Source organism: Lathamus discolor, chromosome 3 (assembly GCF_037157495.1).
Source record: "Lathamus discolor isolate bLatDis1 chromosome 3, bLatDis1.hap1, whole genome shotgun sequence".
Lineage (NCBI taxonomy): Eukaryota > Metazoa > Chordata > Aves > Psittaciformes > Psittacidae > Lathamus > Lathamus discolor.
The window spans coordinates 38,989,228-39,006,612 of record NC_088886.1 but is presented as its reverse complement, the minus strand read 5'-3'; the positions used below and the strand labels follow the sequence as shown (position 1 = coordinate 39,006,612).

The 17,385-nt window shown below is 39.4% G+C and overlaps 1 protein-coding gene across 2 annotated transcripts in view; it reads left to right on the top strand.

The window, feature by feature from the left end:
* The window catches only part of GMPS (guanine monophosphate synthase), a 31,170-nt gene extending 14,170 nt beyond the window's left edge, over window positions 1-17,000 (top strand). For both annotated transcript variants that reach the window (XM_065674713.1, XM_065674714.1), the window contains 11 exons: window positions 664-857; window positions 1,131-1,296; window positions 2,871-3,022; window positions 3,664-3,837; window positions 6,085-6,190; window positions 7,281-7,396; window positions 8,360-8,485; window positions 9,566-9,681; window positions 11,392-11,522; window positions 13,235-13,407; window positions 16,455-17,000. In XM_065674713.1, coding sequence (XP_065530785.1) covers window positions 664-857; window positions 1,131-1,296; window positions 2,871-3,022; window positions 3,664-3,837; window positions 6,085-6,190; window positions 7,281-7,396; window positions 8,360-8,485; window positions 9,566-9,681; window positions 11,392-11,522; window positions 13,235-13,407; window positions 16,455-16,556 — 1,556 coding nt within the window. In that variant the 3' untranslated portion in view covers window positions 16,557-17,000. The remainder of the gene's footprint in view (window positions 1-663; window positions 858-1,130; window positions 1,297-2,870; window positions 3,023-3,663; window positions 3,838-6,084; window positions 6,191-7,280; window positions 7,397-8,359; window positions 8,486-9,565; window positions 9,682-11,391; window positions 11,523-13,234; window positions 13,408-16,454) is intronic.
* The last annotated feature ends 385 nt before the right edge of the window (window positions 17,001-17,385 follow it).

The window sequence follows — 17,385 nt, the reverse complement described above, 5'->3', positions numbered from 1 at the left end:
AATGCCAAACAGCCTCTTTGAGTCTCTTTTTCTAGGCAGTGGGAGACCTGGAGACATCTTCAGTTTGCTGAGCCACTTAGTAAGATCTCAAAGTACTCACCTGGCTTATTTGAAAATTTTCATTAAAAAAAATAAATTATCTTAAGATACTGTTTTTAAGTTAGGTAACTGGTTTGAGAAAAACTGACCTTTTAAAAGACTTAAAGAGGGTCTCTTTCACTGTATTAATTATTCTTCATCATATTCTGGCTTGCCTTCGAACCAGTCTAGAGCTCATGACTGCTCAGACCACTCTATAAGTTGCTTTGCTATGTAAACTTTGCTGCATCCAGTGTATAAATGTAGGGATGTTTGCACAGCTTGACCAGCATGACTCTTTTAATGTGGATGCTGCTGTGTCAGTGTGGCTTGGTTGTAGTGTTGTATAAGGTATCATGTGGTGAGGAAAAAAAAATGCAATTGATTTCCTGTTTTCACAATGGCTTTCCTAGGATGTATGAGTGGTTTTCATGGTTTCTGAGGCATTGTGTGTTCTAGATCTGTAACAGTATTTGTGTTCCTAATCTTAACCAGAATTTTCAAGTTTGATTGGTGATTTATGCCAAAGTATGGCAGAATAAATCACTTTTTTTTTGTCATGTTAATTTCTTTGCACCAATGAAGGCATAGCAAATGAATCTAAAAAACTGTATGGAGCACAGTTCCACCCTGAAGTTAGCCTCACAGTGAATGGAAAAATGATCCTGAAGAATTTTCTTTATGATATTGCGGGATGCAGTGGTACCTTTACAGTGGAAAATAGAGAGCTTCAGTGCATTCAAGACATCAAAGAAAAAGTGGGCTCATCAAAAGTTCTAGTAAGTAGATTAAATTGAAGCTGAAAGATAATTTGCAAAAGCCTGACAAACACTGACACTTAAGTTACTTGGGTTAATTAAATGCAGAACTGTCATGATTTGAGTAATATATTAAACAAGTTTTGGAAAGTTTGCACAATTGGGTCAGTGCCTGTCTTTGCTTCAGATCATTGACTGTTCTGATCCTCATAGCTGTATCTAAATAACTTGTTAACATTTTCCTCGTAAACAGCTGACCAAATTTTGTTTTGTTTCTTTTTTCTTCATCCTTAGGTTTTACTCAGTGGTGGTGTAGACTCTACAGTCTGTACTGCTCTCCTGAACCGAGCTTTAAACCGAGATCAGGTTATAGCTGTACACATAGATAATGGATTTATGCGCAAAAGAGAGAGCCAGTCTGTGGAGGAGGCACTCAAAAAACTTGGGATTCAAGTTAAAGGTATCATAATTTTGTTAAATATACCTGATACCACTAATGATGTGGCCAGTCTCCTAAAATGTACATTGGGTGTTTTGTTCCATTGATTTTAATTTATCTTTGCACTTCTCAGACTTTAACATACCAAAGCATGGTTGCTAATTTGGATCCACCTAGGCCTATACACAAAATTTCAAGCCTAAAATATTAAGCCTTACTTATTTGATGGGAACATACAATGAACTGATCCATTTCTTTGGTAGCTGAAATCTGCTGTTGGAACACAACAAAGCAGTGGACATGCATCTCAGTCACTTTTCTGCTGATGAGTAATCCTTTTCAGCTGCTGCAAAACTAATTTGATTGCAGTTTTATTCAGTAACATGATTAACAGTCCTCCACTGCAGCTTTATTTCTCGTCCTTGATCTCTTATTTTTTAAACTGTGAGCTCATTTGGGTGATTGAATGCTATTACAGTCAAAATTACATTTTCAAGGCTTTTCTTTTTTTTTTTTTTCTTTTTAATTTCACTTCCTCTCCTGGCTTCTAAGTAGGTGCGTTTTAGTTAGTTTTGGAGTAGCCTGTTGAGAAGCAGTACATTATGTGGGAGCAGAAGTTACCTTGTCATGGCTCATAAGAAGGTTTAGAGCTTTTTGGTAGCTGAAGTATGAGGAGGTCAGAGAAGACAAATTCTGTATGCTTGAGCTGTGCAAAAATAAGAGCTGCTTTATACTGCCTGGCTGATTTATTTCATGAGTAATAGCTGCCTATTCCTGGGGCTGTGCGTAAGTGCTGTTGTCAAGTGATTCTTGTGTGTTTTGGTGAGGAAGCATGACACTAGGTGAGCAATGCTTTCCGCTAGCCTGACAGTGTGAAACAGTACAGGAAGCTGCACCTTAACGTTTTGCAGATTGGGCTACAATCTCCTGACACAGTAAAGTCTAAGCTTAACTTTGTTCTGCACACATTGGTGTTTTTGCTTTTACTCCCCTCCCTTTATTTATTTCCACTTTTTATTAGTGGAAAAATCTGTGTCATGTTCTTCCACTTTGTAGACCAATAAACCTGGGCTCTGGCAGGCTGCCACAGTAACAAATCGAAGGAATCCCTTTGCTGGAAATGCTCCTTCTGTAGGTCATGGAGGTCAGTGCTGATAAAAGATGCCAAAGAGCCTCCTAGCTGATCTCTGCATTGAGAGACTCTCTAAATTAAGAGGCATAATGTACCATGAGTAAATACTGCATTAGTTAATTTTGGTTGCTGAAAGGGCTTGGGGAAATACCATCTTATAAACTATTTAAATAAAGCAAGTAGATTATAATCTAAGAGGGAAGGCAAGAACTGAACTTTCACGTGGTTTCCTAGCCTCATAATAATAAGAAAAAAAAAGCACTCTAGAGTAGGTTAATAAAAGAAATAAAATGCTATTGTTACAATTCTTGAGGTATTGAACAGCCTTATTTAGTGCAGTTAATAGTCAGAGGACTGGAATGATTTTATTTTCTTTTTAAAGCAATAGAGTGAAATTTATTTTTTGCAACCTTGCGTAATAATTTTTATTGGCTTTGCCAAAAATTCCTGTAATTACATGCAGTGGTGAATGCAGCTCATTCATTCTACAATGGTACAACAACCCTGCCCATCTCGGATGAGGACAGAACTCCACGTAAAAGAATTAGCAAGACATTAAATATGACTACAAGTCCTGAAGAAAAAAGAAAAATTATTGGTGACACCTTTGTTAAGGTAATATTTATAATTATTTCTTGGTTGGATTTTTTGTGGGTATTTTTTTTGTTTTTTAATAGTACAATTTCTAGATACATAATCTACATGAAACTGTTTAATTCTTAAGTACTGTGCACTCGGTGGCATGAGTGGTCTTGCAAGTTGTGGGCGACTAAAAAAGCCATTGGTATGCTACCATAAGCCTAAAGCTATTGGCAGCCAGTCAGTGGTGATAATGTTGTTCGCAGGCATTGGGTTAGATCCGTCATAGTGTTTAGATATGCTGTGTTGGTTGGTCATTCATTTCTGTTGCATAAGCTCCCATGTAACGTTTTTCATCAAATCAGTGGGTAAGGTGAATTAGCTTGTTGCTTTGTTGAAGACAAGCCATTTTTCCATCTATCAGCTATGAGTGCTGGTGATGGACGGAGAATATAGCATTTAACAGGCAATGATATTCTTGTAGTCTGAAGGTGTATTTTCCTTTTTCTGCTCAACAAAATACAAGGTTATAGGAATATTTCAGCGGTGGGTTAGTGTCATAATTACTCTTCCTGTTTGTGCTTTTGCAGCTCAGTAGCATTTGGCATGTTGGGGAATCCATTATCTTCCTTTTTTTTTTCCTCCTTGTTTTTTTTCTTCCCCTCTCTATTTTACAGATTGCCAATGAAGTTATTGGAGAAATGAATCTGAAACCTGAAGAGGTTTTTCTTGCTCAGGGTACCCTCAGACCTGATCTCATTGAAAGTGCTTCCCTTGTTGCAAGTGGCAAAGCTGAAGTCATCAAAACCCATCATAATGACACAGAGCTGATTCGGAAGTTAAGAGAAGAGGTAAACGAAAATGGGGATACTTCTGATGTATCCTTCTGGTTCTCCCAGATGTGAAACTGAGTACCAAAACTGAGCAACCTTTGTTTTGTTGGTATAACTGTCCCATGTTGATGGGAACCTATTCTGATGGGGCTCTTCAGGTTCTATTGTAATACATTGCAGTTTATTATACTTATTTCTAGTTGCTGCATTCTCAAAGTAGTTAAAATTGTGTGAGTATTGTCCAGGACTGGATACTGAGAAAGATGCCAACAGATTGAATGTGTATTCTTTCAGGGGGACAGTGGTGTTCTCAGCTGTAAGCTGAAAGCTGTTTCCTCACTCTTACTTCTTAACACTCAAAACAAACCTGTATTCTAGTAAGGAAGCAGAGCAATACCAAATGCCTTGAGCAGCAGTGTGGTTTAAGACTTCTCAGACAACTTTATTCTGGTTCAGCTGGAATTCATGATGTGACGATACACATCATAAGATACAACTTATTCCTTCTGTTGTATCTTGTTCTGAATACGAAGAGTGATGATATATTGAAAAAATGTGGGATCTGCGCATGATGTGAATGGTATGGAATAAGGGTGAACACTGTCCTGGGTTTAGCAGTAGCAGTCATTTTTCTCTTTCTTAGTAGCTGGTGCAGTGCTGTGTTTTTGACTTTCAGTCTGGGAACAATGCTGGTAACACCAATGTTTTTACTTGTTGCTAAGTATTGCTTACTCTGACCAAGGACTTTGAGTCTTGTGCTCTGCCAGGGAGGAGGAGAAGCCAGGAGGAAGCAGAGACAGGACACCTGACCCAAAGTAGCCAAAGGGGTAGTCCATACCACAGCATGTCATGCCAAGTATATAAACTGGGGGCAGTTACCCGAAAGGCCCAGATCACTGCGTGGGTGTCAGTCAGTGGGTGATGAGTGGTTGTATTCTCTTCCCTTGTTATTTCCCTTATCATTATTATTACTGGTGGTTTTCCCAGGGCGAGGCTCATCCCTTGCACTCCGGGTGTGCTGATCCCTGCGGTTTCCCCAAATGTGGGGAAACTCAACTGCATGATTTGTGGTAGTGAGGGATAACGGGATCCAGTGGGATCTAAATGGAATTAAATGGGTTCTAAATAGTCAAGGGGATCTAAATAGTCAAGGGATCTCAAAACTCAAGGTCTGGCACATCATGGAATCAGGTAAGAGCAGTGACAGTGCTTCAGTGAAAGCTTCTCCTGTTGAGAGAGGGTCAAAATTCTCCTTCTCTTGAACCTCTTGTAACATTCAGCACTGCAAGCATAGTATTCTTCTCTCTTTGGAGAGAGAGAATGAGAATGATACGCTTAAATGGGCTGAAATCTAGGAGTAGTTCCTTCAGGTGCCTACAGGGATGAGTTCTTTCTGTTCTTGTGCAGCTTTTGCATCATGTTTCTAGTAACCTGATCGGCTGTCTGCCAGCGGCATGCTGGTGGCACGGAGCCTGTTTGCCAGTTGCCAATTTTAAGAACCCACAGATCTTTCTGAAATGGCCCAGCATGGACCCCTATAGATGATGCACTTGCAGATCATATGAGAACAGGACGTTGAGCTGTGTGAGGATAAGCAGCCCAAGTTCTGTCCCGTTGTTTGTACTTTAAATCAGACTATTTAGTCCAAAGTCCTGGAAAGACTTCTGAATACCTTTCCTATGCAGAGCTCTAAGTATTAGTAAATGTAGGAGGCTGCCCTATTTTGCTTTCTCTGACATCAGAATGGTAAGTTCTCTAACAGTATTATAAAATACTCTTCTTAAGAAAGAATGAACACAAGACATCACATAAAAACCCTGTCAAAGGTGCTCAGTTGTTAGGAATGCTCAGCCACAGGAGAGAAGAGGAATTGTTAAGGATCCATGCTTCTAATATTCATTGCTGCACAAAGTATTTCCAAGGCTTTTAGATTGGTTTGGACATCTAGCAATGACAAGGAAGGTCTGAATTTGTGAAGACATAGCTGCAAGGTCAAGCTGCCTCTATCTACACTGATTGAGCCATTGAAACTTCTGGCACAAACTTAAACTTCCTTGTCTTACGCTTTTTCCTGCCACTGTTTTACAAAGCCCATATTCACACACATAAGTTGTTTGGTTGGTTGTTTTTTTTTTCTCCAGTGTTTGTGCAACTGTTGGCAGCCATTCTGTGAAAAGCATGCCCAATTGATTGCCACAACCTAAACATTAGAGGCTTTTTGCTTGAATATGTGCACTGGAGGGTAAATTGCTTTTTCTTTTTAAGGGTAAAGTAATAGAACCACTGAAAGACTTTCACAAAGATGAAGTGCGAGTGCTAGGAAGAGAACTCGGTCTTCCTGAAGAGCTGGTTTCAAGGCATCCCTTCCCAGGTATCGGAGTTGGTCTGTGCTATTTAATGATGGGCTAAGTATCGCATCAGTGTTGTTTAGGAGATACTTAACCTGCAGTATGTTGGAATATAAAACTTACCTCTAAATGCAGAAGTTGGTGATGAATTTAAGTTTTTATTTAAGCGGGATCCTCTTTCAGGGAAAGAACATTTCAAAGCAGCTTTATTATGTATAGTGATTAAAGGAGGAGCTTTGTAATTGAGTTTGCTTTTAGTTGCATTTGTTTCTTTTTAGTTTTATAAGCTAAAGCAAGAATTATCAGTCAAGTGCAGTTGTATGCTGCCTGAGCTGTCAGATGTATCTCACATGAAATAATGGCTTATCTGCCTGCCTTTTTAAGGGACATTTGCTGGTTTGAAAATGATTGCATGAATAAAATTAGCACAAACCAAAAAAACCCCAAACCCAAACAAACAGCAAACAAAACACTAAATTTGAAAAAGCTTGCAAAGAAAACATCGAAGTATATGATACAGGAAAATCCACATCTTTTAAGAGGAGTACGTTGGTTCTGTCCATGTGTTTTAAAATTGTCCTGCAGGGTGTGTAGTAGTCACTGACAGAGCATGTAGGCTGTTGTGCTAATGCATGAAATGCAAGAAACTGTCTTCAGACACTTCAAGCAAATTACATATGCTTTTATATTAAGCAGTTTAAAGTACAAAAAGCCATCAGAGGTCTTTAAACACAGTGGAGACTCATCTGTATGTTAAAGCCAGCTCTTTTATACCAGTTGCCTACCAAAAGGAAGGAGGAAGTTCTTGTTCGCTTTGACTTGCCATCCACCACACTTCATCACCATTAACTGCTGCTTTACACAACCAGCCAATTTAAGGTGTAGATAAATAAAGCTTAAATGTCCTGAACAGAAATATTGTTCTGGAATAAACTGCTAATGTTTTTGGGGTTTTTTTTGTCTTGTAGGGTTTTTAGACAATTGAAGTGTAGGTACCATGGCAAAACATACTGTACTCAGTGACTGACCTGATGTACCAGATGCTGCCATGTATTTTGCTGAAAGTCGGTTTCCTGTTACTTGATATAATGCTTTTTCAACCTTGCATTGCAGGCCCTGGGCTAGCAATCAGAGTGATTTGTGCTGAAGAACCTTATGTGTGCAAAGACTTTCCTGAAACAAACAACATTTTGAAAATAGTTGCAGATTTTTCTGCAAGTGTTAAGAAGGTAACAAAATCGATAAATTCTAACATGCGTGAAAGTAATATGACCTTTCTGTAGTGGCCTGCAATGAGGTTTCAGCTGCTAAAAGTTTAAAACTACTTGTTTGGGCTCTTTAAGGAATAATTCATAATTCCCTTGAAGCCACTCACTATAGTACAGTAGAATTTTTATCACCATGACTGGTGCAAGTGTTGCATGTTTTCTGGATGATGGAAGCTTACAGACCTTTCAAATAGTAAATAAATTTTGTTTGTTAAACTCTTCGCAGATGAGATTTCTGGAGGTACTGCAAATCACTTAGTGTCAGAATAAAGTTTTTCCCTCCCTGAAATAATTGTAACCTTTTAGATTTGTGTCCTTAGCAATCCCTGAATGTCTAAATGAAAGTGCAGGATTGAGGAACAGATGTCCTGAACAAAAACCTGAAGTTTTTAATTGGTGATGTTTCAGTTCTCAGTCTTTTAACTGTTACAGCCTTTGTGGTAATTGTAAGCTCACCTGAACTAAACTACAGGGGGGCTGAGAAGTTCTTGGCGGTGGTCTGTTCTAAGGTGTAAGTTCAGAGCAACTTCCAAAACTTTCATAAGTATTGAAGGTCAAGAATTTACATCTGCTTTTCATTTAAAATGTAGTGTAGCATAACAGGATATTGCTTTGTTGTCTATGAAATAGAGAAAAAATGAAAAATACAGTTCTGTGAATGAGAGAATGAGCATAGGAAAAAAACTTCACTTATGGTCTTGGAGAGCTTTAACTTAAAATACGTAGAGTCTAATCAAATACGATTGGTTTTGCCCAACTTTAGTTGTTAAATGAAGGGTGTGTTTTCAATAGTTTCCAAGGGATAAATGTAGATTAAAATTAAGCAAACAGCTACTTAAATAATAATTTTGTTTGCACTGTGTAAGTTCTGTTTGAGTGTTTGGGGACTTCATTTAAAATGTATTTTTCTGCATCATTGCACAGCCACATACTTTGCTGCAAAGGGTCAAAGCATGTACAACCGAAGAAGACCAGGAGAAGCTGATGCAGATTACAAGCCTACATTCACTGAATGCCTTCTTGTTACCAATCAAAACTGTGGGGGTGCAGGTAAATGGGTTCATTTGAGGGATGTTCCGAAGGCTGCTTCCTAGCAGCATGGCAGGCTGTAGTGAAGCATAAGAATTGCAGCTTTGAAAATAAGAGCTTGACTCAAAAATATAAATGTCAAATGACTGTGATACTAATGTTGTTGTAATTTGTCAGTGCTGGTAGTGCAAAGGTGTCAAGATACCTGAATAGACACTTGAGTGAATGCCAGGCGTTGTATTTGAGGATAGCCTTGAGGTTGAATAATGCTGGTCACTTACAGGCAGTTTCTTCATGCCATTCATTGTCTTGTAGAACTGTAATCCCGTGGTTCCCTTTAAGGTTTAGAGGTCCTAAACTAAGTTCATCAAAAACACCCTGCTTTGTACATTTGAACATGCTTGTTGCCCCTTCCTGTACTTTTTTTAATTGTACTATGTCCTTGTCCTTAAGAGGAATGGAATCTGAGCAGTGCAGGCTGTTCAGGGTATGGAAACACTTGAATCTATGCAGTGGCACAGTGTTTTCTTTCGCTTGGTAATGCTATGTGCGTTTTTATGGATCCTCCTTTGGCAACAGAAATATAAACCAAATACAAAGCCTGAGCTGGCATTTTCATGGAATTGAATGCAATAACTTGGAAGATTTCTTTACTGATTAGTCATAGGTGTAAAGTACTTTTCTTTGCACTGTCAGTATTGTCAGCTCTTACTATTAGCTGCTTAATCTTGTGCGTTGCTTCTGTAACTCTTTGCAGTCAGCTTTCATTGCTGTTTTAAGCAAGTGTCCTCAGCACATTTCTGTACTTCGTCAGATCGTGCCATGAAAATACCAATACACTATCAGTCCCTATGTTCTGGTCACCTTACACGAATCTTTCCATTCTGAATATTTCTTTTTATATGCTCTTGTTAGCTCATGAGGGCTCTGTCATCTTACTCTTTTTCTCATTCACCTGGTGTCTCTCATCATACTGACTTCCAGTTTCGTGTCTGCTAAATGTTGGCACAAAATACGGTCCCATAGCCTACACAGTGAAAGGGAACCTATTTTTGCAGAAAAAACTCACATTCAATTATTATTTTTCTTTTTAATTTATAGGGTGACTGCCGTTCATATAGCTATGTTTGCGGGATCTCTAGTAAAGATGCTCCACACTGGGAGTCTCTTATGTTTCTTGCCAGGCTTATACCACGCATGTGCCACAATATAAACAGGTAAGTATTTTGAATTATCTTTGCTTCTAATGTATGGAAGTTTAGCATGCACAAACATTCTCCTGTTTAAACTATAGTATTTTTTTTTTGGTGTGTTGGACAGGTTTATTATGCAGAGGTTACAAATAGATAAAAAGTCAAAACATAGGCTATTGATTTTTATTTTTTTTCAAGCTTGCAATTCCAGAAATAAACCAATCTTCTAATTTTATTTAAGAACTTAATTAGACAATATCCAGGGTAACCTAGGCAAAATCTTTTTTGAAGGATTCCAATCCTACTGATAAATCCGGGTGTCATGCGGTATTTTCTCTTGCTCTGTGTCCAAAAGGATTTATGTGGGACTGTCAGTTCTAATGGCACATAGGTGAGATCCAAAGCTGGGTTTAATAATAATTGAGCTCTCTTATGAATATACATTTTCTAGCTACTTGATTCCATAACTTTTCTAGCAGGTGAAGGTGCTTAGATAGTAAATGCTTATTCTCCTTGCCTGCCTGTAGGCTGTTCAACAAAACTGCTTGTAATTGCTTATAGCAAAACTTACTTTTGTCACATAAGTGGCATCTAAAGAGGTGTCATGTGATATTATTAAAGGTGAGATCTTGAATTGCAAGATACTTCTTTAAATGCAGGGCAAACCAAAGAAGGCATAAAATCAGGACTGTGTATCCTGGATTTGCAGCATTGCTGTATTCTTTAAGCTCTTTTGGATTTAATACTATGCTTCTGAATATACCACTTCTCTGGGAGTTCTGCTGTACCAGGGTATGTTTTCGGAGTCTCTTGCTGCTGTTCATAGGGATGCTGAAACTGGCAGTGTGAGAAGAGCACTGAAGTAGTTAGTCCTCTGCCCAACTATGCTTGCAGATTTTATATTGCAAACAAATATATAGAATGTAAAGCTTGCGTATTTTTCTGCTTTGGATTTTAGACTAGTATTCTTGGTTTGTATCTGCAAACTCAACTCGTGTGAATACATCATAGTAAATCCTTGTATAAGGCCAGTCAGACAGTATCATACTTTGTTTTTTATTCTACAACATATAAACCGCAGTGAATGAGATTAAGGAATAAAGCTGATGTGACTGGTTTGAATTTAGGAGATTTTTTGTTACAGATATAGTTATGTAGATTGCAGTGTTAGTGCCCTGTGTTGAAAACACACCTATTGATTAACAACAAGGTTTACTATTTTTTGTTGGTTTCCTATCAGGAGGGAAGATGGAAATTGTAAACACTCACTACGTAGCTTTCCTGTAATAATCTTAACTTTTACTGTCATCAAAGTAAAATTGAAAAACATGTGCTTTGTGTTACCGCTGAGTTTGTATATCTGTCTTTTCAGAGGAGTAGTCCCTGAAGTAATTTTTGGGCTATTGATAGTCTCTAGCAAGCCAAAATAAATTAATATGTCTGACTTCCAAAGCTAGCATGCATGTCATGCTTGTGGAACATATGCATGAAGTTATATAAAGCTCTCCTTAGTAACTAAGGAGCAAAATCAAGTATTATGCCTTTTTTCCCCTAGCTTTCTTTTCTCACTGCAATACTAAAGATGCCATCTTTAGGCAGTCTGGTATTTTATGTATGCAAAATGCGTGGGGTTTTCTTATTGTTGTTTGGTGTGGTTTGGGGTATTTTATTTTTATCTCCCGCCCTGCCCCCCCCCCCCCCCCCCCCCATCCTGGTACCCTGCTTGCTTTCCAGAGTTGTTTATGTGTTCGGACCACCAGTCAAAGAACCTCCTACAGATGTCACCCCCACTTTCCTGACAACAGGCGTCCTCAGCACTTTACGACAAGCTGATTTTGAGGCTCACACTATTCTCAGGGAGTCTGGTAGGTACTTCGCCTTATCTCATGGACTAGATTGTTGTTTCAAGATCCCTGCAAATCTAGCTAGGTATAGTTATAGTGGTACTGCCAGAATCTACAAGCTTCTCAAGTATCTCAAAAGAAGTAATAAATTAACGGGATGACAGGCAAGAGCCTTTTCTGATAGTTGTAGAAGCTGATAGCTAAGTGGCAGGAATACAGGAATTGCTAGCCTTTCTGCTAGCAGAACTAATTTTAGGGGATTAGGGGGATGGAGGCTTGCTTCTGACACATCATGAAGTGCTGAAGTACAGTGTTTCACTGCAGTTCAAGCTTCTGCAGAAAGTGCTGTTAGCTGACTGAACAGCTTTATTACTTTGCTTTGATCTCAGTTATCAGTATTTACCTGAAGTAAATAAACTGTGTAAAGGAATTTGACATAGTTTCTAAATCATGTTTTCATTGGTTTTGGGTGTACTTTTTTTGTTTGTTTGTTTTGGAATTTTTTTTTCTTATTTGTGGAAAGAAAGGAGCCAGAATACCAAGTTTTTTATGGTGGTGGTCACTGCCTGTGGTGGTTTCCTATTTCTTAAAGTAGAAGCTGTATTTGTAAAGCCAGCCACTTGAGGCTACAAGATGGTAATATTTCAAACCCTTAACATCTATGGAGCATTCAGTATCCTGTGATAAGGTACACAGGCAGAGTCTGGGAATATCATATTTCCAAGGTTCAGGGTTCAGTTGTTCGGTTTTTCTTTTCCTGTGGGTGTGGCTTTTGTTTTTTTTGGGGTGTTGGGGTTTTTTATGGGGGGGGGGGTGTTTATTTTCTTTTGTTGGGTTTGGGTTTTTTAGTTGTGGTTGTGGTTTTTTTTTTTTTTATTATGAAGTCACAAAGGATATCTTTTTTGAAAATGCATTTGGTTTGCAAGGCAGTCTTTACAAAACTTGTACAGAATTAGCCTCAAGAGGCTGAGGATAACACTGTCAATTGTGTTTGTAAAACTGTAGATGTGTCTTGCTAACTTTTGATGACACTTGGTTTTGTGTGAGTGAATCACTCCCAAAAATAAGACGTGTCATTTAGTGAAAAAGACTGCTTGTACCAACAGCTCAGGCCGGTGCTAGCAAAGGGTGAGAAGCCTGCATCAGTGTTAGACTGGTACTGCAGGCTGCCACACATCTAAATCTCAAACTTCCAGATCATTTAAACAGTGAAATTAGGGTTTTCTTCAGGAGGAGATTTAGGGAAAAAAAAAAACAAGTGAGAGATGACTGTCTGGAGTTGCCTTGAACTACCAGCAACAGGGATATTCAGGAGCTTTGTCTAAAATATGTCAAAGATGAAGAAATACTTGTGAAAGGTTTTTATTTTATTGGGCTTGGTACAGGGGTAGATAAAACCCCATGGTTATGTTATTTGGGAAGGAAAGTAGATCTTGTATTGTATTCACAGTGAATTATGCAGATAACAGAGGCTATCTGGGTTTTGTTGGGGTTTTTTTTAATGCATGCCTACAAAGACGGAAGATCTTGAAGTGGCAATTTGTGTAGTTCTGGTGTGTGCATCCCTGAGTGTGATCATCTGGGGTGTGGTAGCAGGAACAACAAGATCACAGAAGATGTAAATGTGGCACCTAGTACATAGTTCTAAGTACATGTGGGAAATCCTGAAAAACTTCTATCACGCTTGAGTCTTTAAACCAAACTAATGCACTGTGCACTACTGTTTTCTGAAGGTTATGCCGGAAAAATTAGCCAGATGCCGATAATACTGACACCGTTGCATTTTGATCGGGACCCCCTACAGAAACAGCCTTCCTGTCAAAGATCTGTGGTTATTCGAACTTTTATTACAAGTGATTTTATGACTGGTATCGCAGCAACTCCTGGTAATGAGGTTCCAGAAGAGGTAATACAGGTTTTCAAGCTTCTTTTCAACATGAGCAAGTGTTGTAGATGCCTCATTTTGACTTGCTTCCCTCTCTCTTCATTGCTTGCCTTGACTTTGATTTTGTTGTGATTTTTCTGTCTCTTTCGTTGTATTCATTAGGATGAATATACTGGTATTTTGGGAAAAACTATAACAAAACAAGAAGCTGGCAGATGGGTATGGAGAACTTAAAGGCTATCCAGCAGTGTTGAGCCAAAAATACCATTAATTAAAAAAAGAAAAATACCACAACCATTCCTGGGATTTTGAAATCCCAGTTTTGAATCCCAACTAGAAGGAAGTGCAGCGGGAGGGCCAGGAGAACCTCCTTAGGTGGATAAGGAGCTGCTGAGGAAAATTTGAAGGAAAAAAGAGGCTTATAAAAGGTGGAAGCAAGGACAGGTGGCCTGGGAAGAATACAGGGATGTTGTCTGGGAAGCTAGGGACCAGGTTAGGAAAGCTTAGGCCCAGTTCGAATTAAACTTGGCTAAAGATGTTAAGGATAACAGGAAGGGATTCTATAGGTACATACTGAATAAAAAACAGACTAGGGACAATGTAGGCCCCCTTGTATTTGAAAAATCATGGCAGCCAGGTGAAGTTCCTGATGACTGGAAAAAAGGAAATATAACCCCCATTTTCAAGAAGGGGAAAATGGAAGACCCAGGGAATTACAGACCAGTCAGTCTCACCTCTGTGCCTGGCAAAATCTTGGCGCGGATTCTCCCGGAATGCATGCTAAGGCACATGAAAAACAAGGTGGTTGGTGGCAGCCAGCATGGCTTCATTAAGGGGAAATCCTGCCTGACCAATTTGGTGGCTACGGAACTGATGGACAAGGGTAGAGCAGTTGATGTCATCTACCTGGACTTGTGCAAAGCGTTCGACACTGTCCTGCATGACATGGGATGCCATCCAGAGGGACCTTGACACGCTTGTGAGGTGGGCTGATGCCAACCTTATGAAGGTCAACCATGACAAGTGCAAGGTCATACACCTGGGTTGGAGCAATCCCAGGCACAGCTACAGGTTGGGCAAAGAAGAGATTCAGAGCAGCCCTGCAGAGAAGGACTTGGGGGTGCTGGTCGATGAGAAAATGAACATGAGTCGGCTTCAGTGTTCGCTCGCAGCCCAGAAAGCCAACCATATCCTGGGCTGCATCAAAAGGAGCATGACCAGCAGGTTGAAAGACATGATCCTGCCCCTCTACTCTGCTCTTGTGTTACCTCACCTGGAGTATTGTGTATAGTTCTGGTGTCCTCAACATAAAAAGGACATGGAACTGTTGGAACAAGTCCAGAGGAGGGCCACGAGGATGATCAGGGGACTGGAGCACCTCCCATGTGAAGATAGGCTGAGAAAGTTGTGGCTGTTCAGCCTGGAGAAGAGAAGGCTGCGTGGAGACCTCATAGCAGCCTTCCAGTATCTGAAGGGGGCTATAGGGATGCTGGGGAGAGACTCTTCATCAGCGACTGTAGTGATAGGACAAGGGGTAACGGGTTAAAACTTAAACAGGGGAAATTTAGATTGGGTATAAGGAGGAAATCCTTTCCTGTTAGGGTGCTGAGGCACTGGAATGGGTTGCCCAAGGAAGTTGTGAATACTCCATCCCTGGCAGTGTTCAGGGCCAGGTTGGACATAGCCTTGAGTGAGGTGGTTTAATGTGAGGTGTCCCTGCCCATGGCAGGGGGGTTGGAACTAGAGGATCTTGAGGTCCTTTCCAGCCCTAACTATTCTATGATTCTGTGATTTTGCATTAGTAATTGGAAATGTCCTGACATACATAATTGACCTTGATTGCCACTTCTTATTTTACTGGAACCTGCTGTTTAACATCTCAATGTGTGCTGTTTCTGTTTAGGTCACTAAGAGGATGTAGGAGTCAAGTTCAGGGATATTTTTCTGGGAAACTTTATGTATGTCCAATTTCAAGTACTTTGTCTCTCTGGGAATGCAGTGTAGATGAACAGGATTGACTTTTTCTAAAACACACTTTAAAAGCATATAGGTATTTCTTAGTAATTATATATTACTGAAGGCTTCTACTGTAGGGCAACCTATTAATTTGAAAAGAAATGTTTCAAGGTTAAGCTACAACGTAAACTATTCCATTATATAAAATGGGGATTCATTTGACCTTGAATTCTGTGTTTAAAAATAGAACAGCCAAATACCACAAACCCAGACCCAAACGACTCCCATCCCCAGTCTTCAGAATGTAAAATGGTCACTTTAAGACTAGGTAACAAAATAGTAGAGGTTGTGGAAAATACTTATATTTATGGGGAAACTAATCATATCTGATTTTAATATTTCCTGTGTTTTTCCATGGAGAGCAATGCATGGATTAATTTATGCTTGCACTGTAAAACAGCACATCGTGTAAGTGGCATTGTTGTGAACTGTGGGATACTTAAGGAAGCTGAACATCTAAGCAAGTTCTCATCTAGAATACTTTTGTGAACATGAATTGATTGTGGAATCTGGGGGATGACGCTCACTGGAAACTTTCTTTGGATGCCTCTTCCTGTTTGTTTTTGGTTGATTTTTTGGTGTGTGTGGGTTCTGGTTTTGGTTTTTTTTTTTACCTTTAGAGCTCCCTTTTTTGTTTTGAAAGGGGTTTTACTCTGGCTCTTGCTTTGTATTTGATGGTGGCTCAGCTGGAGATGGTCGGAGAAAAGCCTGAAAGTGAGTGGTAGGAACATATAACATGTTCCTGCTGAACTTTACAGAAACAGTGAAATAGAAAAGCCAAAGAGCTGCTACCTTGAAGGAAGTGTATTGTGATCGATACCCTGGTTTATTATCAGTGCCAAAAAATGGCATGTTCCAAATAAAACTGCAGATATGAAGTTAGAGGGTTTTTATTTGTTAATTGGTAGTAATGTGCTAATGTCTATGTGTTCTTTCTCTCTTGTGTGTGACAGAATTAGCATGAACAAAGTTTTTTCCGTTTTTAAGCTCGTAGGTAGTTTTCATCAAGTCTGCTTTACATACTTCTGATTTATTTTTCCTCTCCACAATAGGTTGTGTTAAAAATGGTGGCGGAGATTAAGAAGATTCCTGGCATTTCTCGAGTGATGTATGACTTGACATCAAAGCCACCAGGAACCACAGAGTGGGAGTAATTAACTTTTTTTCTATTGAAGTACTGTGTGCAGTCTAAGTCATATCAGAAACCATTCCCAGTGTTGACATGCAGTACTGTGAAAGAGTGACTGGAGCTGCTACATCGCATCAGATTCCTCTCCTGGAGCATAAACCTGCGGTTAAGATCTGGGGATAATAACTAAGTGGGGCTGAGGATTTGTACGGGTAAATAATCATGGCAGCATTGCTGGTGCGCAGACAGATTCCTATTGCTTTTGCCTTTGTCTTACCAATTCTTTCTGTTTTCATGTGTTTTATTGTTAACCGTCGTTTCAATGTCTCTGTTTTTGTACACTCTATAAAAAGACAGTTTATTTACTTCTACCAAAAGCATTGTTACAGCCTAAAAAATGTAAAATTAATTCTTTGTGACCAACTGCTTTTGAACGGATTTATTATAAATAAATATTTTGCCAAATGGAGTAGTGGGTGCTGTTGAGTTGTGGAATTACTGTGTATCTGTTGTGTACCGTTAAGGTTGTTCTGTATCGTTTGACGTGTTAGCCCATGGCAATAATGTTGAGCTCCAAAAGGGCAATGCTAAAATATGAAATTACCTCTGTCTGTCTTTCTGTACTCACTCCCTCTTGCATCGCTCAGTAGGTGTGTGTGTTGGTAACAAACACACCAGCTAATCTTTAGTATACACTTACTGCATGTATGCGTATGTCAAGTTCCAGACAGTGAAGTATCTTTATGTGCTTCTGGGGACTCTGATAGAAGTATAAAAAATGGGAGTGTGGTTTGGAAAGCAGTTGCACCAGAGCTCCTGGATCTGCGAGTCCTGTTTCTGTCCTCTGACGGTTG